Source organism: Rhinatrema bivittatum, chromosome 13 (genome assembly GCF_901001135.1).
Source record: "Rhinatrema bivittatum chromosome 13, aRhiBiv1.1, whole genome shotgun sequence".
NCBI lineage: Eukaryota > Metazoa > Chordata > Amphibia > Gymnophiona > Rhinatrematidae > Rhinatrema > Rhinatrema bivittatum.
The window spans coordinates 50,411,458-50,434,793 of record NC_042627.1 but is presented as its reverse complement, the minus strand read 5'-3'; the positions used below and the strand labels follow the sequence as shown (position 1 = coordinate 50,434,793).

At 40.8% G+C, this 23,336-nt stretch overlaps 1 protein-coding gene across 1 annotated transcript in view; it reads left to right on the top strand.

Annotated features, from left to right (window-relative positions):
* The window catches only part of UNC13C (unc-13 homolog C), a 688,103-nt gene that overhangs the window by 620,514 nt on the left and 44,253 nt on the right, over positions 1-23,336 (top strand). The window contains exons 27-29 of the mRNA XM_029574856.1: positions 4,148-4,204; positions 13,405-13,485; positions 19,477-19,624. Coding sequence (XP_029430716.1) covers positions 4,148-4,204; positions 13,405-13,485; positions 19,477-19,624 — 286 coding nt within the window. The remainder of the gene's footprint in view (positions 1-4,147; positions 4,205-13,404; positions 13,486-19,476; positions 19,625-23,336) is intronic.

Genomic DNA, 23,336 nt, shown 5'->3' with positions numbered 1-23,336 from the left:
GCTTTTTTGTTTACCTTGTTAATCTCAGAATGATAAAAAGACATTGTAATTTGCATTTCCTTTGGTCAGTAACGCTGTTAGATTTATGCCAATGATGTATTTTACAAGGGCCTGGTCAGGTCACAATTGCCCTGGTTATTTTGTTTGCATGCATATATGCTATGTAATGGTTTGTGTATGCACTATAAAATATAATAGAGCAGCAGCACTACTGTATGTACAGTTCTCCAAATATCAACTTGCCTCTGATGACTGTATTACTACTGCTATTAATTTAATTCCCCATGTCTTCTACTCCCTCCAATTATATTTTTTTCTTAGAGCTTTACATGTTTTGAATAATCTGTGCAATAATTCAGTTCATGCTTGTTTTACAGGCCACCTCAGGTGAAAATCTATGTGTGTGTGATTTTGTTGAATTATTTTGCTATATATTTGCAGAATAACTTTGGCTACAGGGAGCGTATTAGCTTAGCTGTCATTTGAGTCAACAAAGTTGGTGTGTTCCAGTAAGATGCATCTTCCAAAGGTCACGCTTGATATGTTTATTGTATTTTAGACTGCAGATGTGTAGGGGTGGTAATAGCACCAAATATTTTATGATATTCAGCGAGGCTATAATAAGATTCACATACAGTAGTGAAAGCAGCAATATCGGTGCTTTAACAATTGCTGTGTATTTCTGAGCAGAGAACAGAGTAAATTTCTCTTGCCAAGTCTGAGTACCTTCACTTGGTGACCTCATTTTATAACATCTATACCAAATCTCAGCTAGGTCACCACTACTCCTGAAAGAAAAATAAAAGTTTATACTGGACACACTTCACCCAGGATAAAAAGGTTTAATGAGCGTGACAATAGTAATGCAGACACTTCAGGTGAAGACAACACATCTGGTACAGCTATAGGCCATGGTGACCCTGTTCATGGACCCACTATAGCTGTAGATAGGCCACAGGCGCTAACAAAACACCTAAGAGAAAAAACTATAATTACATGGACTCCTAAAGATAAAAAAGAAATAATATACTGCTATTTTTATGCCACAAGCCCTATTTTGAAATCCAGAGGTTTTACAAACCGACCATGCCACCAACTTGAAGAAAAAGGAAAACTTTCAAAGGAAAAGCTACAAAAAGCATCCAACATAATACCAAATAATGCAATCAGAGACCAAGAAAATGTGACAGAAAGATACAGAAATAGTCCCAATTATATTGGGCGACACAGGCCTGATTGAAAAGAGCATCCAAACATACCTTGATATGTTGCCCATGCATATTACATCTTATGAATTCCAGAAGGAAGTTGTCTTTGGCACTTTGCAAATATCGAGCTGAGCACTGATGGTGCATTTGAGAAACATTCCCTGGTTAATGAGTGAGATTGGGTGTGCACAAAACAAACCCATTTGAAGGCCCTACCTCAAGTGAGAGCAAATCAACAGGGCATGTTTTTCAGAAAGCTTCTTAAAAAAAGAACTTTCTCCTGAGATCTAAAGGCAACATTAAGAGGACAATACTCAAAAATGTTAAATGTGGGTAAATGCATGTTTATCCTCATCAAAACATAGCTGGGAAAGTTCTCCTCCTCCTTTTCCTTCCATGAGGGTAAAAGTCCGTACACTGTTTCACAGTGCGCATAGGTTTACCCACATAAAAAAGTGGGGGCAGTGAGGTTTGGGGAGGGAATGTATGCACGGTTATTGCATTTTCAAATATACTTTCAAGGGTGTTCACCACCCCATTTTCAGAGTGAAACTCTGCAGGGAGCTTCCCTTTAAAAATGAGCCTAAAGGCTTATAGGTACAAAATATATGTGGGCCTGCAAGCATCATGGGCAGTATCAAAATTGCCCTCCAGGTCTTCAGAATCTAGAAAATGCAAAGGCCACATTTCTTACAAAGTGAGTTATAACAACACAGCAGTACCAACAACAAATTGTCGTGTGATGATTTATTAGTCAGTTAAGTATAACAAAATCCATTGCAATTCCCCATTTTTCCCTTGTGTCTACAAAATAATTGAGATTACAGTACCTTCTCCTTCAAGCTGTGTGTACCATTTGCACTTTAAAAAGGAAACTGCATGAGAAGTTTCCCTTCGAAAATACGTTTGCAAGCCCATGGGTGCAAAGCAAGCAGTATCAGAATTGCTCTCTGAATGTATAATATTTATAAATACCGTACTTTTTATTGCATTATAAAAATATATAAAAACTTGTTTCAAAAGACTAGGATAATTAACACCAGTGATGAAATGGGGACATCTTAAAAAACAATATTATGGGTAGTCCAGTTTGAGTACTATCCCCCATTGCTATTTCATTTTTTAATTATTGGCTTAATCATATTGTGTGTCTATTACAAGGTCTGCATGAAGTGATTTTTGCATTGAAATTGTAATATAAATAAATAACATACAATTTTAAAAAGTGTCAATTCAAAAATTAAAATATATTAGAAAAAAAGGAAGGAAACAGGAAGAAAGGCAAAAGAGGAAATAAGGGAAGAAACGGGCAGGTTGGTATTTTGAATAACCTAGTTCGTGCTGCTGCTTTTAGAGGGCAATGTTCAAAGCCGTCTTCACAGATAAATTAGCCTGGCTGAAAGTTGGCCTCCTCGGTCCAGCTAAAAGCACGTGCAAGCTTTCCTAGTGCACATACTCTTAACTGAGTCAAAAAGAGACATTCCGGGAGTGGGAGGAGAGCTGGGGGATTAAACACCATGTTTCAACTGTTTGCTGTTTTGTCCTCTTAGCTCCCCAGCCAAAATACAGGTGCAATGTACACGAGTGTAGGGATGTGAATCGTTTTTTGACGATTTAAAATATCGTCCGATATATTTTAAATCGTCAAAAAATCGTTAGGGCCACGATACAATACCAATTCCCCCGATTTATCGTTAAAAAATTGTAAATCGGGGGAAGGGGGAGGGCAGGAAAACCGGCACACTAAAACCCCCTAAAACCCACCCCCGACCCTTTAAATTAAATCCCCCACCCTCCCGAACCCCCCCCCCCAATGCTTTAAATTACCTGGGGATCCGGCGGTGGTCCAGAACGGCGGCGGTCCGGAACGGCCCCCTCAATAGAATCGTGTTGTCTTCAGCCGGCGCCATTTTTCAAAATGGCCGCCGCAAAATGGCGGCGGCCATAGACAAAAACGATTCGACGGAGGAGGTCGTTCCGGACCCCCGCTGGACTTTTGGCAAGTCTTGTGGGGGTCAGGAGGCCCCCCCAAGCTGGCCAAAAGTTTCCTGGGAGTCCAGCGGGGTTCCGGGAGCGATTTCTTGCCGCGAATCGTTTTCGTACGGAAAATGGCGCCGGCAGGAGATCGAGTGCAGGAGGTCGTTCAGCGGCGGTCCGGAACCCCCGCTGAACGACCTCCTGCAGTCGATCTCCTGCCGGCGCCATTTTCCGTACGAAAACGATTCGCGGCAAGAAATCGCTCCCGGAACCCCGCTGGACTCCCAGGAAACTTTTGGCCAGCTTGGGGGGGCCTCCTGACCCCCACAAGACTTGCCAAAAGTTCAGCGGGGGTCCGGAACGACCTCCTCCGTCGAATCGTTTTTGTCTATGGCCGCCGCCATTTTGAAAAATGGCGCCGGCTGAAGACAACACGATTCTATTGGGGGGGCCGTTCCGGACCGCCGCCGTTCTGGACCACCGCCGGATCCCCAGGTAATTTAAAGCATTTGGGGGGGGGGTTCGGGAGGGTGGGGGATTTAATTTAAAGGGTCGGGGTGGGTTTTAGGGGGGTTTAGTGTGCCGGCTCACGATTTTAACGATTTTTCACGATAGTTTACACACCCAAACGGCAACAATACGATTCCCTCCCCCTCCCAGCCGAAATCGATCGTTAAGACGATCGAGGACACGATTCACATCTCTACACGAGTGCTTTGTGCATGGAACTACCTTAAAGGTAGGAAATTTTCAACGGGAAATGACCCCATGTAGTTTCCCTTTTGAAATTTAGCTGCAAGGTGCATTCACATGTGCAACTATGCGGCCTATTCCAAATTTCCCCCTTAATAGGTGAGATTTTACAAAGACATGATAATGAACCTTTTATTTTCTATAAAATGTTTTATTTTGATGCAAATAATGTTGTTGGGTTTTTTTTGTCTATTTTCATTTAACTGTAGGGAACCCAGATGATTCTCAGTGCAGCTAAAGATCTAGGGCAACTATCAAAACTGAAGGTATTATAATATTATTTACTCTTTGGTTAGCCAAGCAGTTACTTAACAAATTATTGTAACATCAATGTAATGTTCATTTTTGCCTTTTTATGGGCACCACAAATACAAACCAACATGGCTGGAATAATGTATATTCAAGAAAAAAATTAATCAAAAAACAGGATATACAAAACTTTTAAATCAAAATAACAAAAATATTAGAGAAAAAGGTGAAAAAACAAGTTTGCAAATTTATACAGAACACGGCATCACAGCTATGAGGTGTTAATAGGTGTTCATCCACCGCCTCTTGCCACATACGGTATCAGTTCAAACACCTTAAATATCATTCATTTGCCAGTTTTGGTCTCATAAATATATTTAAAGATTAAACTAATAACTCCTATTGTTAGTTTTTTGTTTTTTCACCTTTTTCTCTAACATTTTTGTTATTTTGATTTAAAAATGTTGTATATCCTGTTTTTTAATTTATTTTTTTCTTGAATTTAAATAGAGGGATATCTGCATTGTTATTGTTCACTTTGTGGAATAATGTGTATAACGATGTGACAGTATTCCCTATGCCATCCTCAGTAAAATAGTAATTTGCTGTTATCTGCCGCTGCTAACTATATCATTTTCTTTGGGAAACCTCCAATGGTGTAACAGTGAGTACTCTTATTAATCCAGTTATTTTAGTTACTGTGCTGAAAATGAACTGTTAGCATAATTCATGAATACAGTCAATAAAGAAAAGGGAAGAACAAATATATTCATAGAAATGAAAGATTGGAAGATATAGAAAAGGCTTTAGCAAGCATGTACTAAATAGCATGGTAGGGTTTGCCATAGTTTCCAATGACCTGTTTAAGTCTAAAGCCAAAGGTCTTTACTCTGTCCTTATCCTCCTTGACCTGTCTGCTGCTTTTGACACTGTTGATCACTACCTACTCCTTGATACTTTGTCCTCACTTGGATTTCGGGACTCTGTCCTGTCTTGGTTCTCTTCTAACCTCTCCCATTGCACTTCTAGTGTTTCCTCTGGTGGTTCCTCCTCTACTGCCATTCCACAATCAGTTGATGTGCTTCAGGTCTCTGTCCTGGGCCCTCTTCTCTTCTCTTTTCTTCTCTTCTCTTCTCTTCTCACTGTGTACTAATTCCCTTGGTGCTCTGATTTCCTCTCTTGGCTTTCAATACTATTTTTATGCTGATGACTCCCACATCTACCTTTCTATACCAGAAATTTCATCAGAAATCCAGTCCTGGATCTCAGCCTGCTTGTCTGACATTGCTGCCTGGATGTCCCACCACCCACTTAAACTCAACATGGCCAAGACAGAGCTTGCAAAATAATTTTTAGTGCACATTTTGATAGATAGACCCCCTTGCATTAGCTGACATGTCTGCGTTAACATGTTCACGAAAATGCAAATTCTTAATTGGACCTGCAATTATCTTAACCTTTCTGCCAACTGCTATCTCAGAGGGGAGGCTGGTATCTCAACTACATCTCCTTCAAGATGCCAGCCAGTAAATTTCTGACAGCAGCAGGCAGGCGCAACAAGCTGAACAATTGTAATGATAACAGACCTCATACGATGTGGAATATTGCCAGATGGCAGGAATACATGATAGTGAGCTGACATTTGTCAGGCAAAATAATTGGCAGCAGCAGTGGCAATGGACTGGCAAACAGTAGACACAGCATGGCATCACCAGGGTGAAAAAAGAGCAGCAGACAGCTGAGGCAACAGACAGAGTAGTAAGGCGGTGCCAAAAAACTATTTCAGTCACCTGGGAACAAGCCTGAGTGATGTTTTAGAAACCACATCTCTGGCAGCAGCATGCTGGCCACCATCACTTCTAAAAATGTCAGGAATGAAATGAAGGGCACTTTCCTCCCTCTAGAAAACTGTAAAGGAAAAAAAGTCAATTTCCAAAGGGTTCAATTAATTCACTTCAGGAGTTGGTCAGTTAAATTTTTGCTTCTAAAAATTGACCCTCAACTGACTGGCTAAATTTACCCACTTAAATTCACAAATTTAGTCAAAAAGAGAGGGACCTCCGGGGTAGGCCTGGTCTCCTAACTTTCTCCCTCTGATTTATCTCCACCCTCAAGCCTTCCCTGAATTTGAGTAGCCACATTTAGCCCATCAGTGAAACTTCAGTGGCTTAATTTAGCTGCTCACCATGGTTAGTTTTTAAAGACCTGGCTGCCAAAATCCTTACATATATCCCACCAATACAAGGGGTAAATATTCTGTCACACATTCATAAAGATAAATATACTATATATAGATCTCTTTATTATTTATAACAATACAAAACTTTGAAAAATACTTTTCAATATAATATATAATTTACAATACCAAAATATAAATATTATATCATACCATTTATATTTATAGTTTTTTGGTGCCTAGAACATTGTCCAATAAATCCCTTATTAGATGGTGATGAACCATATAATAAAGGTTCATCACCATATAATAATGCTCATTTGGCCATGATTTTTTTATTTTTGAGCAGATCACATTTTAGTTATTTTTTAAAGTTTTTTTCATATGAGTGTGAATGATTATGTATGAATGATGTATTTGGGTATTTTAATAGAAGGGGATTGTTGGACAATGTTCTAGGCACCAGTATTTATATATACAAAAAAATATAAATATAAATGATATGATGTAATATTTATATTTTGGTATTGTCAATTATATAATATATTGAAAAATATTTTTCAAAGTTTTGTAATGCTATAAATAATAATATGAATGTATATATTGTATATTTATCTTTATGAATATGTGACAGAATATTTACCTCTTGTATTGATGGGATATAGTATTTGTATGACAAGGTCAAGAATATTTCCTGCTTTTTTCCTTTAAGTCTTTACATAGCCAGCTGGACCCTTTGAAAATTCACCTTACTGCTTTATAGAAGTTTCAGACTGTTCTATAAATTGCATTTGATTGGGATATTTGTTCCCTTCTTGAGACAAGCTTCTGGAAAGTCAGTAATACTTGCATAGTTGTCATGTTTCTTCTGCTCATTGCCCAACAATAAGTCCAAGCGTTATACCATATATTGGCCTCCAAAGACCACCTCTTTTCCATTTTAGCACTGTTTTAAAAGTATAATATAAGACTTTTATTTATTTATTTATTTTTAATTTTTATATACCGATGTTCTTGTATGAAATACAAATCACTCCGGTTTACATAAAACAGTGAAATGCCCAAAAAAGGGGAAGGGCTTTACATAGAACCCTGACATCTGTGCAATCACAGAAACATGGTTAAAACATACTGATACTGTACTAACAAACCAACTTCCTACACAATCTTACGACTTCTTCTCAGTCCCCAGACCCAAAAAAAGAGGTGGAGGGCTCCTCCTGGCAGCAAAAAAATGACTAGGCATAACTTTGCAACATACTAACACCTCTACCAAACTAGAATTCTCCCTCTTCAAATCTGAACAACAATTAGCCCTCATCTACGCCCCACCAGGAACCTTAGAAACATACCCCTCTCCTTGATTGAGCTCATAGCCAAACATATTAACGCCGACAAACCCGCAATAATCCTTGGAGACTTGTGGACCTGCATGTGGACTCTTCTCCTCAATCCATCAACTGTGTAACAGTTCTCTCTTCACTCAGTCACTTGGGTTTCACTCAAATTGTCAACAGCCCCACCCACAAGGCAGGCCATACATTGGACCTCATCTTCATTAACGACAGCTGTAACATCTACTCCAATCCCACCTGCTCTCCAATTCCCTGGTCAGATCACAGGGAAATCTATACAACCCTTAAGATCAACAATCCACCACCTCAAATCTCTACCAAATCCACCATCCATTTCAGGAAAACATGTTCACTAGACCTACTCAGTGAAAAGATATCCGAGGCACTTAATCAACTAGACCTCACAGACGCAACCACAGCAACCACCTCATGGATTAATCTCAACAATAAAATTGCAGATCAAATCTGCCCAACCTCAACCAAAACCATACAACCCACATTGGACAATAGAAAACCTTGGTTTACCCCTGAACTTAAATCCCTCAAGCAAACACTAAGAAAGAAAGAACAAAGCTGGAGAAAAAATCCGACCACTTCGTCACACGCTATCTACAAATCCCTTCTCAATACTTACAGGAACGCCATCCTTAGAACAAAGAAAGACTTCTATGCAAAAAAAATCCACAACTTCATTTTTGACTCAAAGGCACTTTTCTCCTACGTTTCTTCACTAACCAAACCATCTCCTCCCACTATTCCAGGCAACCAAGCACTCAACAAAGCCAACGAACTCGCCAATTATTTCAAGACAAAAATCACCAACCTTACCTATTCCCTCACAACCAACAGCATCCCCCCAACACACCATCTCATAACCCTGCCTCAACAAAATGCTAGTCTCGACTCATTCGAACCCACCACCTCACTGGAGATAGAAAATATCCTCAAGAAACTCAAACCATCCTCCCACCCATCAGACCCATTACAGACAAATCTGCTCATCGCCATCCCTAACACCATCTCAAAACCAATTTCTGTTATTATTAACACATCGCTCGCTCAAGGCCTAGTACCTAACCAGTTAAAATTGGCAATCCTCAAACCGCTGCTAAAAAAAAACCCCAAACACCTCTCCATCGGACCCAGCGAACTTTCAACCAACCACAAACTTACCTCTCATTACCAAATTGATGGAGAAAATTGTCAACAAGCAACTGTCAGAATATCTGGAAGATCATAACATTCTGTCCCCAGCTCAGTACGGCTTCCGTAAATTCCTAAACACCGAATTGCTCTTACTATCACTCACGGACACCATCCTCGTTAACCTGGAGAAAAAACAATCCTACCTGCTTGTTCTTCTAGATCTGTCTGCAGCTTTTGACATGGTAAAACACACTATACTCATAGACCAACTAGCCAACATAGGCATCAAAGGCTCAGCTCTCAACTGGTTTCAGTCCTTCTTGAGCAACAGATTCTATAAAGTCAGGATAAACAACAAGGAATCTCATCCAGTCCTTACAGATCAAGGAGTCCCTCAAGGATCTTCACTTTCACCCACCCTCTTCAATATCTACCTCCTCCCTCTCTGCCACCTACTCGCAAACCTCAAGCTCACCCACTACCTCTATGCGGATGACATACAAATCCTCCTCCCGATTACAGAATCCCTTCAAAAAACTATCACCTACTGGAATGATTGCCTTCAGCCAATTAAAGACTTACTCTCTAGCCTCAACTTAGTACTGAATGCCAATAAAACTGAAATGCTCATTATCTCCCATGACCCCCTCACCATCCCTTTAAGCTCCTCTCAATCAATAAACTCAAATACCATGTTCTCACCTGACGTCAGAGATCTTGGAGCCTGGCTAGACAACAATCTAAACCTAAAAAAAGTTTATAAACACTACCACAAAGGACTGCTTTTACAAACTGCAAGTCCTCAGAAAACTAAAACCCCTCCTTTACTTCACTGACTTCCGGCTAGTACTCCAATCCATCATATTATCTAAGCTCGATTATTGCAACTCCCTTCTTCTCTGGTAACAATATTAACAAATAATTAATCTTACCTTGCCTTCCTTGCTCAGTTTTGATACAGGCTACGTGTGATAGAACAAGCATTGGTTTTAATAGGGCAAATGCATGACATGAGCAACGAAGGAACAGCCCAGAAATTTCTCCAAATTCTAAAGCAGGAATAGGCATCATCAGATTTTTCAGTGAATTGGCATCCATAAAGATGTAAAGTTTTCTGTCTATTATTGTGCTACCTCTTGTTGTGTCCCGCGGCCATGGCAGGCCACGACTGCGGTCCCCTACCTCGCCTGTGGCGGCGACCCGCCGCGGCAGCCTCAGGGGAAACCCCTGACCGGGTGCGCATTGTCCCGGCGCGGGTCCCCGGCCTGACCACCGGGTGGAGAGCCGTCTCTGCTTTGTCCCCATGCCGTTCCTGCAGCCTTTCCTCCGCGGAGGAAATTCAAGATGGCCGCCACCATCCTTAGGCGCGAGGCCGCGCCTCCTTCAGAGATTTAAAGGGACCTGATCCCTTTAACAAGCCTCACCTGTCCTTTATCAGCCTGAGCAGGGGAAGTATAAAGGGAAGCTTCCTCTGCTCATTCCCTGACTTGGCAACGTGCTCCAGCGCTGTCTAGTCTGCTTGCCTCAGTGAGTTCTTGAGCTTCGGATCCCTGTTCCTGTTTCATCTTGGTCTCCTCTGTTCCTGACTTCGGATTGGCTTACGGTGATTCTCTGGTGTGCGACTCGGATTGGCAAGCGGTGATTCTCTGGTGTGACCTCGGACTGGCAAGTGGTGATCCCTCGGTGTGTGACCTCGGACTGGTTAGCGATGACTCTCTGGCACCTGATCTTGGACCCCTCCTGGACTCCATCTCCAAGGACCCGCCTAAGTCCCAGCGGTCTGGGTCCCTACGGGCTCCTCCTGGGGGGACCGTGGACTTCCAGGGCGAAGCTCCAGTCAGCCCTTGCACTGATACCGCTGGGGGACCACAGACTCCTCCTGGGGGACCACAGACTTCCAGGGGTGAAGACACAGTTCCTCTTCTAGCCTCTTCATCTGCCTGCAGTCTCCGCCTCCAGAGCCGAGGGTCAACTGTGCTCCTCTTCTGCTCTGCCTCGCCACCCGACGAGAGAACCTACGGATCCTCCGCAAGGTATACCATCCTCTCATCGGCCCAAGGGTCCACAAGCCTGAGCATAACACCTCTATTTATGTACTATTTCCAAGAGTAGTGTATTAATTAACCAGTTCTTTCTAAGAACTTACAGTAGACTACAGTATGCACTAAGAGGTAGATCTTAAATAAGTACGCCGGATTTTATAAGATACGCGCGTAGCCGCACATATCTTATAAAATCCGGGGTCGGCACGTGCAAGGCTGCGCAAAATCGGTAGCCTGCTCGTGCCGAGCAGCGCAGCCTGCCTCCGTTCCCTCCGAGGCCGCTCTGAAATCAGAGCAGCCTCGGAGGGGACTTTCCTTCCGCGTCCCCCCACCTTCCCCTCCCTTCCCCTATCTAACCCCCACCCCCTAGCCCTACCTAAATTCCCCCCCCCCCACCTTTGTTGTGCACTTTATGCCTGCTTGAAGCAAGGAAGTACATAAGCATAGCTGACTCAGGTTGACTATTTTGACATGATGCCCAAAATATGTGCATCCATTATAATAATTTCTTCAGGAGAAGATAGGCCAAACTGAAATTTAAAAAATGTTCCACTTTATTAGAAACACTACAGCTCCTTGTTCCTCCTATGACTACTCGAAATCTCTGCCACATTCGACAAGGTCAATCACTCCATCCTACTCTCAAGGCTGCATTCCTTCGGGATCACTAGTTTGGTGCTGGCCTGGTTCTCATCATACCTTAACAATATGACACAACTAGTCCAAATTGACTCTTTTACCTCTTCACTGATGCCCTTGAGCTCTGGAGTCCCCCAAGGGTTTGCTTTCTCCGCTGCACTATTTAACTTTTATCTAACTCTGTTATGCCGCATCCTCAGTGACCTTGGAGTACACTATAAAATCTATGCTCTGATAATGGATATGTTTGATATTGTACCCCACTCTGAACATAAGAACACCAACTGCAGAACCAACATAAGAACACCAACTGCAACACCAACTGCAAACCAACATACAAATATCCCACGCTAGAGATCTTGGAGTCATTATTGATAGTCACTTGAACCTAAAGCAATTTATAAAACACACTACAAAGGAGTGCTTCTACAAGTTACAAGTACTCAAAAAAACTCAAACCGCTCCTATTCCATTATGATTTCAGATCTGTCCTCCAAGCCATTCTGTTTTCCAAGATAGACTACTGCAATTCCATTTTGCAAGGTCTCCTGGCTTCTACTATAAAACCCCTCCAGTTGCTCCAAAATGCAACGGCGAGAATTTTGACGAATACCAATCGGAGAGCGCATATCTCTCTCATTCTAAAAGATCTTCACTGGCTCCCAGTAAACTTCAGGATTCTCCATAAATCACTCACAATTATCCACAAATATATTCACCATCAGACCCCTCTTGAGCTGCTACACCCCCTCAAACTGCACTCGATGGCCAGACCTTTAAGGGATGCCTACAAGGGATCCTTACATGTTCCTCCTATCAAAGTTGTGCACCACTCAAACATCAGAGACCGGACATTCTCTATCACAGGTCCCTCCATCTGGAACGGCATGCCTCCGGACCTCAGGCAGGAAACTTGTCTACTAACTTTTAAAAAGAAACTAAAGACATGGCTGTTCTACCGAGCCTTCCCCGCCACTAGTCCAACAGCCTGGCTTAGAATTGTTCCAGCAATTATGTAAATAAATAAACGCTAAATCACGCTTACAAGTTACCATGAGGACGACTCCTTGCCTCCCTCCCATACTCTCTTGTATATTGTACTCTATCTTCGTTCTCCCTTTCTTATTTCCTACTCCCAGTTTATTTATTTATTTTTATTTATTTGAAGCTTTTATATACCGAGGTTTAGCACATGCCTTCACCCCGGTTTACATTGGAACGAAACAATGAAACGAAACAGTTAAGGCATCCTTGTTATAATGTAACTTTATACTCCTTCAAATTGTCTCTTGTTGATTGGTTGGTTATAGTTACTGCTTAGTTTGATGTAAACTGAGTTGATTTGATTTGTATCAAGAAAGTCGGTATATAAAAGCCTTTAATAAATAAATAAATAAAATAAGAAGGGCGGGTAATAAGTGCTTTCAAATAAGTAAATAAATAACTATTCTGTAGTAATTAACTTCTAGTCAATTTCTGTTGGCAGAAAAGAGAATCAAATGTATTGCATATTTTTTAGGTTATTCATATTTATGTAAGATGTTCCAACAGTGGCCTGGATTGGCCACTGTTGGAAACAGGATGCTGGGCTTGATGGACCCTTGGTCTGACCCAGTATGGCATTTTCTTATGTTCTTATTTATATCTTACCACTTTAAAACTTTTTTTATGGGAGAGGTAGGAGGAGGTAGCCGCAGGAAATAAACAATCGTATATAGGCTCACTTATGCTTGTAATTAATATTACTTATAAACTAACAATTCATTTAAAAATCTAACATACAAGCTACTATGTTTCTCAGAAATAGCCAGCGCGAACGATTGCTCCATAAAACTGATTACTAAAATCTTGACTTTCAGGACCATGTGATTCGAGAGGAGGCTAGAAGTATGACACCAAGACAGTGTTCCATTATGGAAGTGGCACTAGCCACTATTAAGGTATGTTTCTATTCTATGAGCACATATGCATATACAGCTGCATGCTTGATATAAATCATAATAAAAGTAAAAATCATAACAAAAGTTCAGGGGTGGCCAACTCTGGTCCTCGAGAGCCAGAAACAGGCCAGGTTTTCAGGATATCCACAATGAATATGCATGAGATAGATTGGCATACAATAAAGGCAGTGCATGTAAATCTCAAGGACCAGAGTTGGCCATCCCTGTATTAGTGCATTGCTTCCTTCCCTTTATATATAAATCAAGTCTAATTAGTAAAAGTGTATCACGAGGTAAGCTATGCAGGAATCAAGTCAGTTACAACCAGAATAAAGATTAGAGAGAAGTAACAGAGTTATTTCTGGAAGTTAAATGCTGATATTGCAACATGGTATGTTTGCCATAGCATATAATATTAATGGAAAAGTTGATGCACAGAAAGAAACAGCCCCAAATCCGATATATTGCAGACCCATAAAGGTAGATTTTAAGAGTCACGCATGGGTGCACATGTGTGCGGATTTGCCGGCGCACACACACATAAGATGCGCCGATTTTATAACATGCGCGCATGTTATAAAATCTGCTACCCGCACGCTCATGCGAGCACGATTTTATATCGACGTGCGCATGGGCGCACGAATCCCGTCTCTAACATGTTAGGGGGGGAATTTTAGTAGGTACACACTGTGACGCAATAGGCCTATTTCACAGTTCCCTCCCAGTTTCACCCCAGTAATGGAGCGGACTTCCTAAACCCCCTACCTAAATTGCCTCCCTTTTACCCTACTAGTCCCAACCCCTAAAACCCTGTTCACTACCTTTTTTTTTTTTAATTTACTTACATGTTTGTCCATAGCAGAAGCAAGTTATGCGGTTGTGGAATCCCTGTGCGTGCTAGTGCATATAACTGACTTCATGGGTGCAGTCCCGCCCTGCCCAGACCCCGCCCCTTTTTCGCCAAACCTTTTTTATTCGCGTACCAGGAGATACACATGTGGCTGCGGGCCTCTTAAAATCCTTGCGGCCCATGCGCCTCTCAGTCACGTGTGTAGGGCTTTTAAATTTAGCCCTATAAGCTCTCTAATGGGTAATGGGGTACAAAATGAAGTATACTGAAATAACCAGTTTCAGTCTCCATTCTATGGGCTCAGTAGAATATCCAGTATTGATTCTTTATTCCTGCATAATCCAACCAATTAAATGTTTTTCACCTAAAAGGTTTGTCTAATCTTCATTGAAGCCAGTCAACTCAGTAAAGAAGACATGTTAATAATAATATATATAATTCTCTATCACATCTTCATCTGAATTTATCAGCAGAATTCATATCTTCTTTTTTACTACATTTGGTTTAATGTGAAGTACATTTTTTTTTTTTTTTTTTGCAATTTCTCAGAGAGGTTTAATGCAATAGAGATTTGGACATTTCTAAAGAGCACTTTGCATTGAAATATTTGGCATAATTCTGTCTTAATTAACAAAGAAATTGTTCAAAAATGCTAACAAATGTATGCACTTATGTCTCCCTTGATCTCTTCAACAAGTAGGCTTAAAAACGTACTCCATTTGAGTGTCAGGTGCATTTAGCTAAATATATTTGAAACATAAGAATAATGTATTTCAAACTTAATGACGATAGGGCTGGTCCTAAAAGCCAATGCTTTCCCAGTCTTGAAAAGAAAATAACTAGAAGTTCCACACAAAATTAATACAATCTACTTTCTGAAATATGTGCATACTTTCATGCACATGCCTCTATACATTCAGGGAAGGGAACCATGTCCGACTCCTCTCTGCCCCCTACCCTCATGTATCTCCTGAACATTTAGTGTGTATTGATGCTAAACCAAAAACATATTAAGTGGCATAATTGCATGCATCTATTCATGGAATACACGTGTGTGGAGTCCAAGAAAAAATCCTTTCCTTGTCAACCACCTAACATCTCTTAAAAATTTGACATGGATGCTGTTGGAAACAACAAAATGTTACCAGATGTATAAATTTGCATGTGTATTCATATAGATGGATTCCCCAAAAAATGACCCCTTTTATGATCTTCATAGACCCCCTGATGTGCAGAAAATTTGTAATAGTTGCAAAAGCATAAACTTATAATATATACCAGTGAGAATTGTCATAACACCCCCCCCCCCCCCGCTATGTCCGGAAAATGCAAAATGGATCAAATGAAAAAACAAAAAATTATTAGGTGGCCTCATAGCTAAAATGTTTTTAGGTGGCATAATTGAACTTGTCTATTCATGGAATACATGGATCTCCCCAAGAATACCCCTGTCATGATCTTATTGGATCCCCTGATATGTCATGCAAATTTGTTCTGCATCAGGTATAGAAAGAATGCAAAATCAAAAAGTTATTAGCAAATGACAGTTGTGCTCACTTCTTCATGGACTCCGAGGATCCAGCAAAAATACCTATCTCTAACTCCTTTTTGACCTCCCACACATCCTGAAAATTGTCCATTCGTTGAAGAATAAAATGTAAAGAAAACCCAAACAAATCATCATATAATAAGTATAATAATATAATAAGAAAGCTGAAAAAAATAAAATGAAAATATATTTGTTGATAGTGATGTAATGTATGTACGTTAAGGGGGTGGAGTTACCGTACAAGAAAGACCAAAATTGCTTGAAAATAATTTAGAAGGAGAAATAAATAGGGGTTTCAGTGTTCAGTGTTCCAAATTTTCATGCTCGAGATATAGAATCGGATGGCAAATAAAAGCTGGAAAGATCCATCAGATCTACCCATTATATCTTCTTTCTGCAACACCACAAAGCCCTCTGAATTTATTTTTATTTCCTTGCAAGATCCTTTAGAGTTGTCCCATGCTTTATTGATTTCTGATATTGTTGTTGCCTTCAATACCTCCTTTAGGAGGCCAATCCATGTTTCCACCACCCTTTCTGTAAAGAAATATTTCTCTATATTGCTCTAAAGTCTATCCTCTAGGACTCTGTCATGACCCCCTTGTTCTAACCTTTTCAGTTGCTTTTAGTGCATTGTTTATACTTTTGAATTCTTTGAAGGTCGCTATCATATTTATTTATTTGATTTATATTCCGCATTTTAGCACTTCAGAGAAGATTACATTCAAGTGCTGTAGGTATTTCCCTGTCCCCAGAGGGCTTATATTCTAAAAGATGAATTTTAAAAGCCCGACGCATGCCAAAACCGAGAGATATGCGAATATGTTGGGCCGTGCGCACCGAGCGTATTTTAATTGCCACCTGGATTTGCGTGAATCTCCCACTGTGCGCACAAAATCTTTTTGCAAAAAAAGGGGTATGGGCATGGCCTGGGCGATGCATGGGCATTCCTGATTTCACATTAAGACCAGTACATAAATACTTATGCGCACAATCTCGTGCTAGGGTCCCTTGCCATGTAAATTTACTTCTGCTATGGGTGGCATGTAAGTCATAAAATAAAAAGATTGAGCCATTTCTGAAAGGTATAAAGGGTCTGGGGTAACTGGGGGGGAGTCTAGGGTAGTCTGTGTTGCTCGTTGGCACATTGTGGTGACCAAAGGAGAGATGGCTGTTGGTCCTCTTAATCACTGGATTTTTATCCAGTGCCTAAATTCTAGGATAGGGAATAAGAGCAGTACAGAGAAAAACTGACATGTGCATTATTAATGATAATTATCTAATGATGTTTGGTCCAGGGTCTGCACCATGTTGGGAACCTTTCTGTGGACTGCCTGTATCCTCTCTGTATCCTTTTGGAGGCATGGTCTCCAAAATTAGCACAGTATTCTGTAGCCACACAAATTATCACAGTTTGCTCCTGATCTCCTCCCCTGCCTGCAAACTCTGAAACTGGTCTGCCCTGCCAAGTGGTTAGGGAATTTGAGCACCCACGTAGAAGAAAAGGAAGGTAGTTTGCCATTTAATACAAAGGAAACAGATATGCTAATAGTTATGCTGAATGCAATTTTCCTCCAAGAATACCTTAATAAGATGTTTATAGATACTACTAAAATCTGGAGCATTTTTATAGATTTTTTCTCAAGTAATTTATTCACTTTTGTTTCTTCTTTATCAAATCAAATGTAAGAGCTGATTTAATTTCTGCTTCAGGAAAGAGATATCTTAAATAAAAAAAAAAAAAAAGGCTGTTGTACTTTCCATGTAGTTTGCTTCAGGAAAATAAGGTTTTTAGTGGTAGAATATGAGAGACTAAAGCTGAACCCACATAGCATTACAGGAGGAAGCAAGAATTGGGTACATACTAGACTAAGGGTAGGCCGCTCCAGTCCTAGAGGGCTGCAAACAGGTCTGATTTTAAGAATATGCACAATGGGGCGGATTTTAAATGCCCTGCGCGCGTAAATCCGGCCGGATTTATGCGCGCAGGGCCCACGCGCGCCGGCGCACCTATTTTGCATAGGCCGCCGGCGCACGCAGAGCCCCGGGACGCGCGTAAGTCCCGGGGCTTCGTAAAAGGGGAGGGGGCGTGTCGGGGGCGTTCCCGAAACGACGCAGCGTTTCGGGGGCGTCACGCGGCGTTTCGGGGGCAGGCCTGGGGGTGTGGCGCCGGCCCGGGGGCGTGGTCGAGGCCTCCGGACCAGCCCCCGGGTCGGGTGATGGCACGCCAGCAGCCTGTATGACATAGTGAGGGCAAAGGTAGCGCCGGCGCCATTTTGAAGATTGGCAATACGGCCCGCGTGCAGGAGGTCGCTCCCGGACCCCCGCTGGACTTTTGGCAAGTCTTGTGGGGGTCAGGAGGCCCCCCCCCCAAGCTGGCCAAAAGTCCTTGGGGGTCCAGCGGGAGTCCGGGGGCGATCTCCTGCACGCGTGACATCGGGAGCCAGGAACCAAAATGGCACCAGCGCTACCTTTGCCCTGTCACATGATAAGGGCAAAGGGCCACCGGCACCATTTCTCAATGCAGCCGTGGCCAGAGAGAGAGGGAGATCGCGTCGGGACCCCCCCCCCCCCACTGGACCCCAGGTAATTTAAAACATTTTGGGGGGGTTCGGGAGGGTGGGGGATTTGTTTTAAAGGTTTGGGGTGGGTTTTAGGGTTTTTTTGGTGTGCCGGTTTTCCCGCCCTCCCTCGATTTACGATTTTTAACGATTTAAAAAAAAAAAAAAAAACCACGTCGATAAGATTTCCCTCCCCCCCCCAGGCAAAATCGATCATTAAGATGATCGATCACACCTCTATTTGTTATTAGTCTCCTCTTTGGTCTTAATTCTGAGTTTTCCTACACCTGGTGAGCATCATCCAGTTGGAGTATGAACCATTCGACTTATAGCAGACTGACCATGCCAGGGGCCCAGGAAGTTAGCTTCCCCCTCCACTGGACTTGAACTCTGGTAAACCATAGCACCCTGGATGATGTCATCAACAGAAATGGGGGTACCGCTACAGGTGATTATGGGGTTCTCTGGTATGTCTTGGCATAGTTTGCAGCATGGTACAATGCAGTGGAATGTGCCATTTTAGTCATTCTGAATTTCTTTTAGAAGCACTGAAAGAAATATTTCCTGCCCTGCTGGTATTGGCCTTCAGGCAAACACCTGATCTGAAGCAAAAACTAGTAAAAAAAAAAAAAAAGCAAGCTTTTAACTGAAATTTAAAAGAAGAAAATGGTGAGATATTGGTAAGCCAGGCCAAATATTAAAAACAAGAAATAATTCATACTGCCACAAGATCAAATACCACAGGGAAGACCAGACGGACAACTCCGTTGGGGAACACTTTCTGGAAATAGGCATGAAAGATTGCAACTTATGACATATTTTCAAATATTGAGGTCTGTTTACTAAGGCGCAGTGAAGTGCATTTTTTTTTTTTTTTTTTTTTTACTGAGGCTTATTAAATTACTGCAGTTGTAAATAAAATGAAAACTTCCAGACTGATAAGTTTTATTTAAAAATATTATTATATAGTTTTGCTGCTCCTTTCTTCAAATTCTTTTTAATAAATCTTTTTTTTTTTTTTAACTTTCTAGCAATACTTTCATGCTGGAGGAAGTGGTCTAAAAAAGAATTTCCTGGAGAAAAGCCCAGACCTACACTCTCTCAGATATGCTCTTAACCTTTACACACAAACTACCGATGCCTTGATCAAGAAATTTATAGACACGCAGGTTTCTCAAGGTAGGTATTTAATAGAAGTATATGGGAAATAAATTAGGCAATATTCTCATATATGCATATTTGTTGAAGGAATGTACAATAGTTTTGGTTTTTACATGGCATTTTACCCAGCTAATACAAGAATAACTTTATGTATGTATGTGAGGGTTTGCGTGTGTGTGGTAGCCACACAGTACAGAGCAAGGAGAACAGAGTAGGCAGCAGCATAGATGGGAATTTAAGCATTTTGATGGGGGGAGAGGGGTATCCAGGGCTAGAAGGGAATTAGCTTGGGGAACACATTGGATATCAGAAGGTATGTTGTTGCTGTAGAGGTGTACAAGAAGGGGGAAAATGTGGGTGGAGCTCTCTGTACAAGGGGTGTTGAGGAGTTTACATGATTGAGAGTGAGGAGAGCATCAAGCAAAATAATAGTAAATAAGAATGGAAAGAAAAGGAGGAGTCAGACCATGCATGCAATTGATCATGAAGACTTTAAAAAAAGGAGGCAGGATCTTAATAGGAAGTCAGTGAAGGGAACCCAGGAGAAGAAAAATCTGGCAGCAGAGTTTAGAAGGATTTATGAAGGACAAAGTAAGGATCCCAGAGGATCAGTGAAGAGAATATTGCAATAGTTGAGACAAAAAAGGAAAATGGTTTGAAGGAAGAGATGTAATGTCTATTTGGATTACTTCTTATATTCAATATATCTTCAATGTACAAAGTTGTTCCCACTTGTGACACGCCAAATGTAGTTGGACCATCATAATAAGCACTACTGGTCAACCTACCTTCTTCGCTTTATGCATAATCATCAGTCCTTACAATGTTCACTTATTTCATTTTTTTGCTGCAGATAAAACTATTTTTCAAATATATATGCACACACTTATCTTATATGTTGCCACTAATGTTCTCTCAATTCTCCCCAAGTGTCTATTTCTGCATCAGGGGATATTCATTTTTTAAGCAGCATTTAATCTATAAAGGTACAGTATAAGTAAAGTTAATATAGAATTCAGTTTGTAGCACAAGGAGCAAAACAGCAATATCACCATCCAGTTGAGACCTCCTTCTTCAGGTTTGATTCCAACCCCCGGAAATTCATGGGTTGCCTTTTTTTAGAAAATTACCAATGAAAATGTCAAACCTCAATGACATGATCAGTAACCAGGTATTCTCATTTTCTTTGCACAATCAATCAAATCAGAATGCATTCTGACATGATCTGTATCCATCACTGTTAGATTAACAAATACTATTCTGTTTCAGCATTTAGACCAGAAGGAATTACAGACTTCAAAGTGTATATCCAAAATTGTTCTCTATAATTCAATACAGTCTCCAAAGTGCCTTCACGATTTGAAGGCAAGAGATTTGTACAATGTACTCTCTACCTAGCTTGTTGCACTCTACCTAGCTTGTTTGAAGCTAGGTAGAGAGGGCATTGTACAAATCAACTCCTCTTGTATCTTTCATCAATTGAAATGACAGAAAATCTTCAGTGATGTGTACTTTCCTGTTCGTACTTCCTACTGTGTATGTAAAACCATCCCCCCAAAACTGCCCCTCCCTCCCCAAACCCCACTCCAAGTTAAAAGTGCCCCCTCTTACAGTGATAAAGAGTGATATATTGATGTTTATATACCGTCTCTCTCTCTTTCTCTCTCTCTTGATTGGAAACCCTCTGCATGTAATCCACTTTGAAGTGCCTGACAAAGCAGAATATAAACAAAATAAGTACTGGCATCCAGAGCTCAAGAGCCAATAATCAGTCACAGGGTGCATAGCATTCAAATTACAGGATAGGGATAGGATACTGCTAGATTTTCTACCAGGGTCCTACAAGAGAGAGAATTCCAATTTCATCTGTACAACCTCTGGGCTTATACAACTTGTTACAAGGCATAAATATATACAAATTGTAGACAGTGCATCAAGCCTTTTTTCTTATTGCCATTAAAGTACAACTTTCATAACTGCCTCTCAAGGCCCTATGGGATCAAGATTAGTGAGAAAAGGGCAAAGAAAGCTGGCGCCATGAAGTTATTTGTAATTTAGATATATAATAAAATTAAAGACTCTTATAAAGCTATACAAGTAGTTACTAAGGAAGTACAATGAGCTTAAATTTCATTGATTTGTTGTTCTGCTTCATTTTATGACTTCACTGTTTGTTTTTATTAAAAGTTCCAGCTAAGATGTAAGATTTTTCAGAGTTAATATTTGCATTTCACATTATGATGACATGTAATCCAAAATCGAATATTATAGTTTAGAAAGACAGAGAAACCTATGATGTACTGAAACACTGAATCAGCCGTTTCCAGATAATCAACTATTTGTTGAAAGAAAGGCTGGCAAATAAGTTATAGATTATAATCTTTGTACCGAAGTAAATAGATGTGTAGCTAGCTTTCAAGAACTTCATTTGTTTCATTAGGTCAGAATAGTGTCACCCTTAACCTAGACCCTAAATCTTGGTCCTATACCATTAATAATGGTTCCTTTTTACCTTCATCCCATTTTGTCACTTAACCTCTACTTTTAATTTGTGATTTGTACTGCATAGAAGAGTATGGCATAATTCTTGGCTATCACTTTAAATAAGGGTATTATAAAGGATCTCTAGAGGGATTATGCCCTGCGGTATATAAAGTTCTCAGAGAGGATGTGTATAATTCTGGATTTGACTTGGGGTTTGGGAAGACTTCTGGCATTCAGCAGCAATTCCTGGTAGGTATGCGGGTGAACATACAAGACCATGCCACCATGGAAGCAAGAGTACTATAACTGGGCTCCTCAATAGTGCCTAATGGCATCTAAGAAGATATATGGACCATAACTACCCTGTAAGAATTCTCTGGATTTTACTGAAAAGTACAGCTGAGAAAAATTCTGTGAAGGGATGTGAGTACTAATGAGGTTTGTATGAAAGATGCCTAAGATAATAGGGATGTTTGAGAACCAGATTACGATCTAAAGGCTCTGCAAAAGGAAGAGGATGTATAGAGTGTATTTATTTCGCTCTGCTGCTTAGCTCTGCTATGAATCCTGTGACTCCCCCATTTGGGTAATTTTCATCATTGTGAATTGACTGCTGATAACCCCAGAAGAATACAAGTTACAATGTTACGGTGATTGAAACTCTAATTACTTAACTTCAGGGTTGTGGGTTTGAGCTGTGGGTCTGTCTTGTTAAGGAAGAAAAGATTAAAAATTTGGGCTATAAGGATGCAGTCATATGGGTCACAGAGAGGAATGGAAGATTTTGGTGGCTTTTCCCTCTCCAGCATGAGAAAATATAGGGTCAATATCGGAAGTGGTTTCTCCAGTTAAGACCTGGGTTTAGCCAAACTATGGGATTTAATAGTCCTGCCAGTCTGACCACACTGACTAACTTTTTTTTTGGCTAAAAAGCCAGATAAGTCAGGACATTCCTAAAAATTAGCTGGATAAACTTATCCAGGTAACTTTTACGTAACTGGGTATATTCAGTTATACTATACATATATATGCTATTGAATTGTTCAAAGGATTTACCTATATTTGCTTCACCCTGAGCTCAGGCTGATTCATTGCCCTACCACGTTCAAGAAAAGACTCAAGACATGGCTATTTGGCCAAGCATTCCCATAGTTTCATGAGTCATCCATAACTCCCACAGACTGTCACAGATTTTCGCTACCCATGACCTAAGTCTACGTTACTCAGCCACAGTAACTCCCTCCCC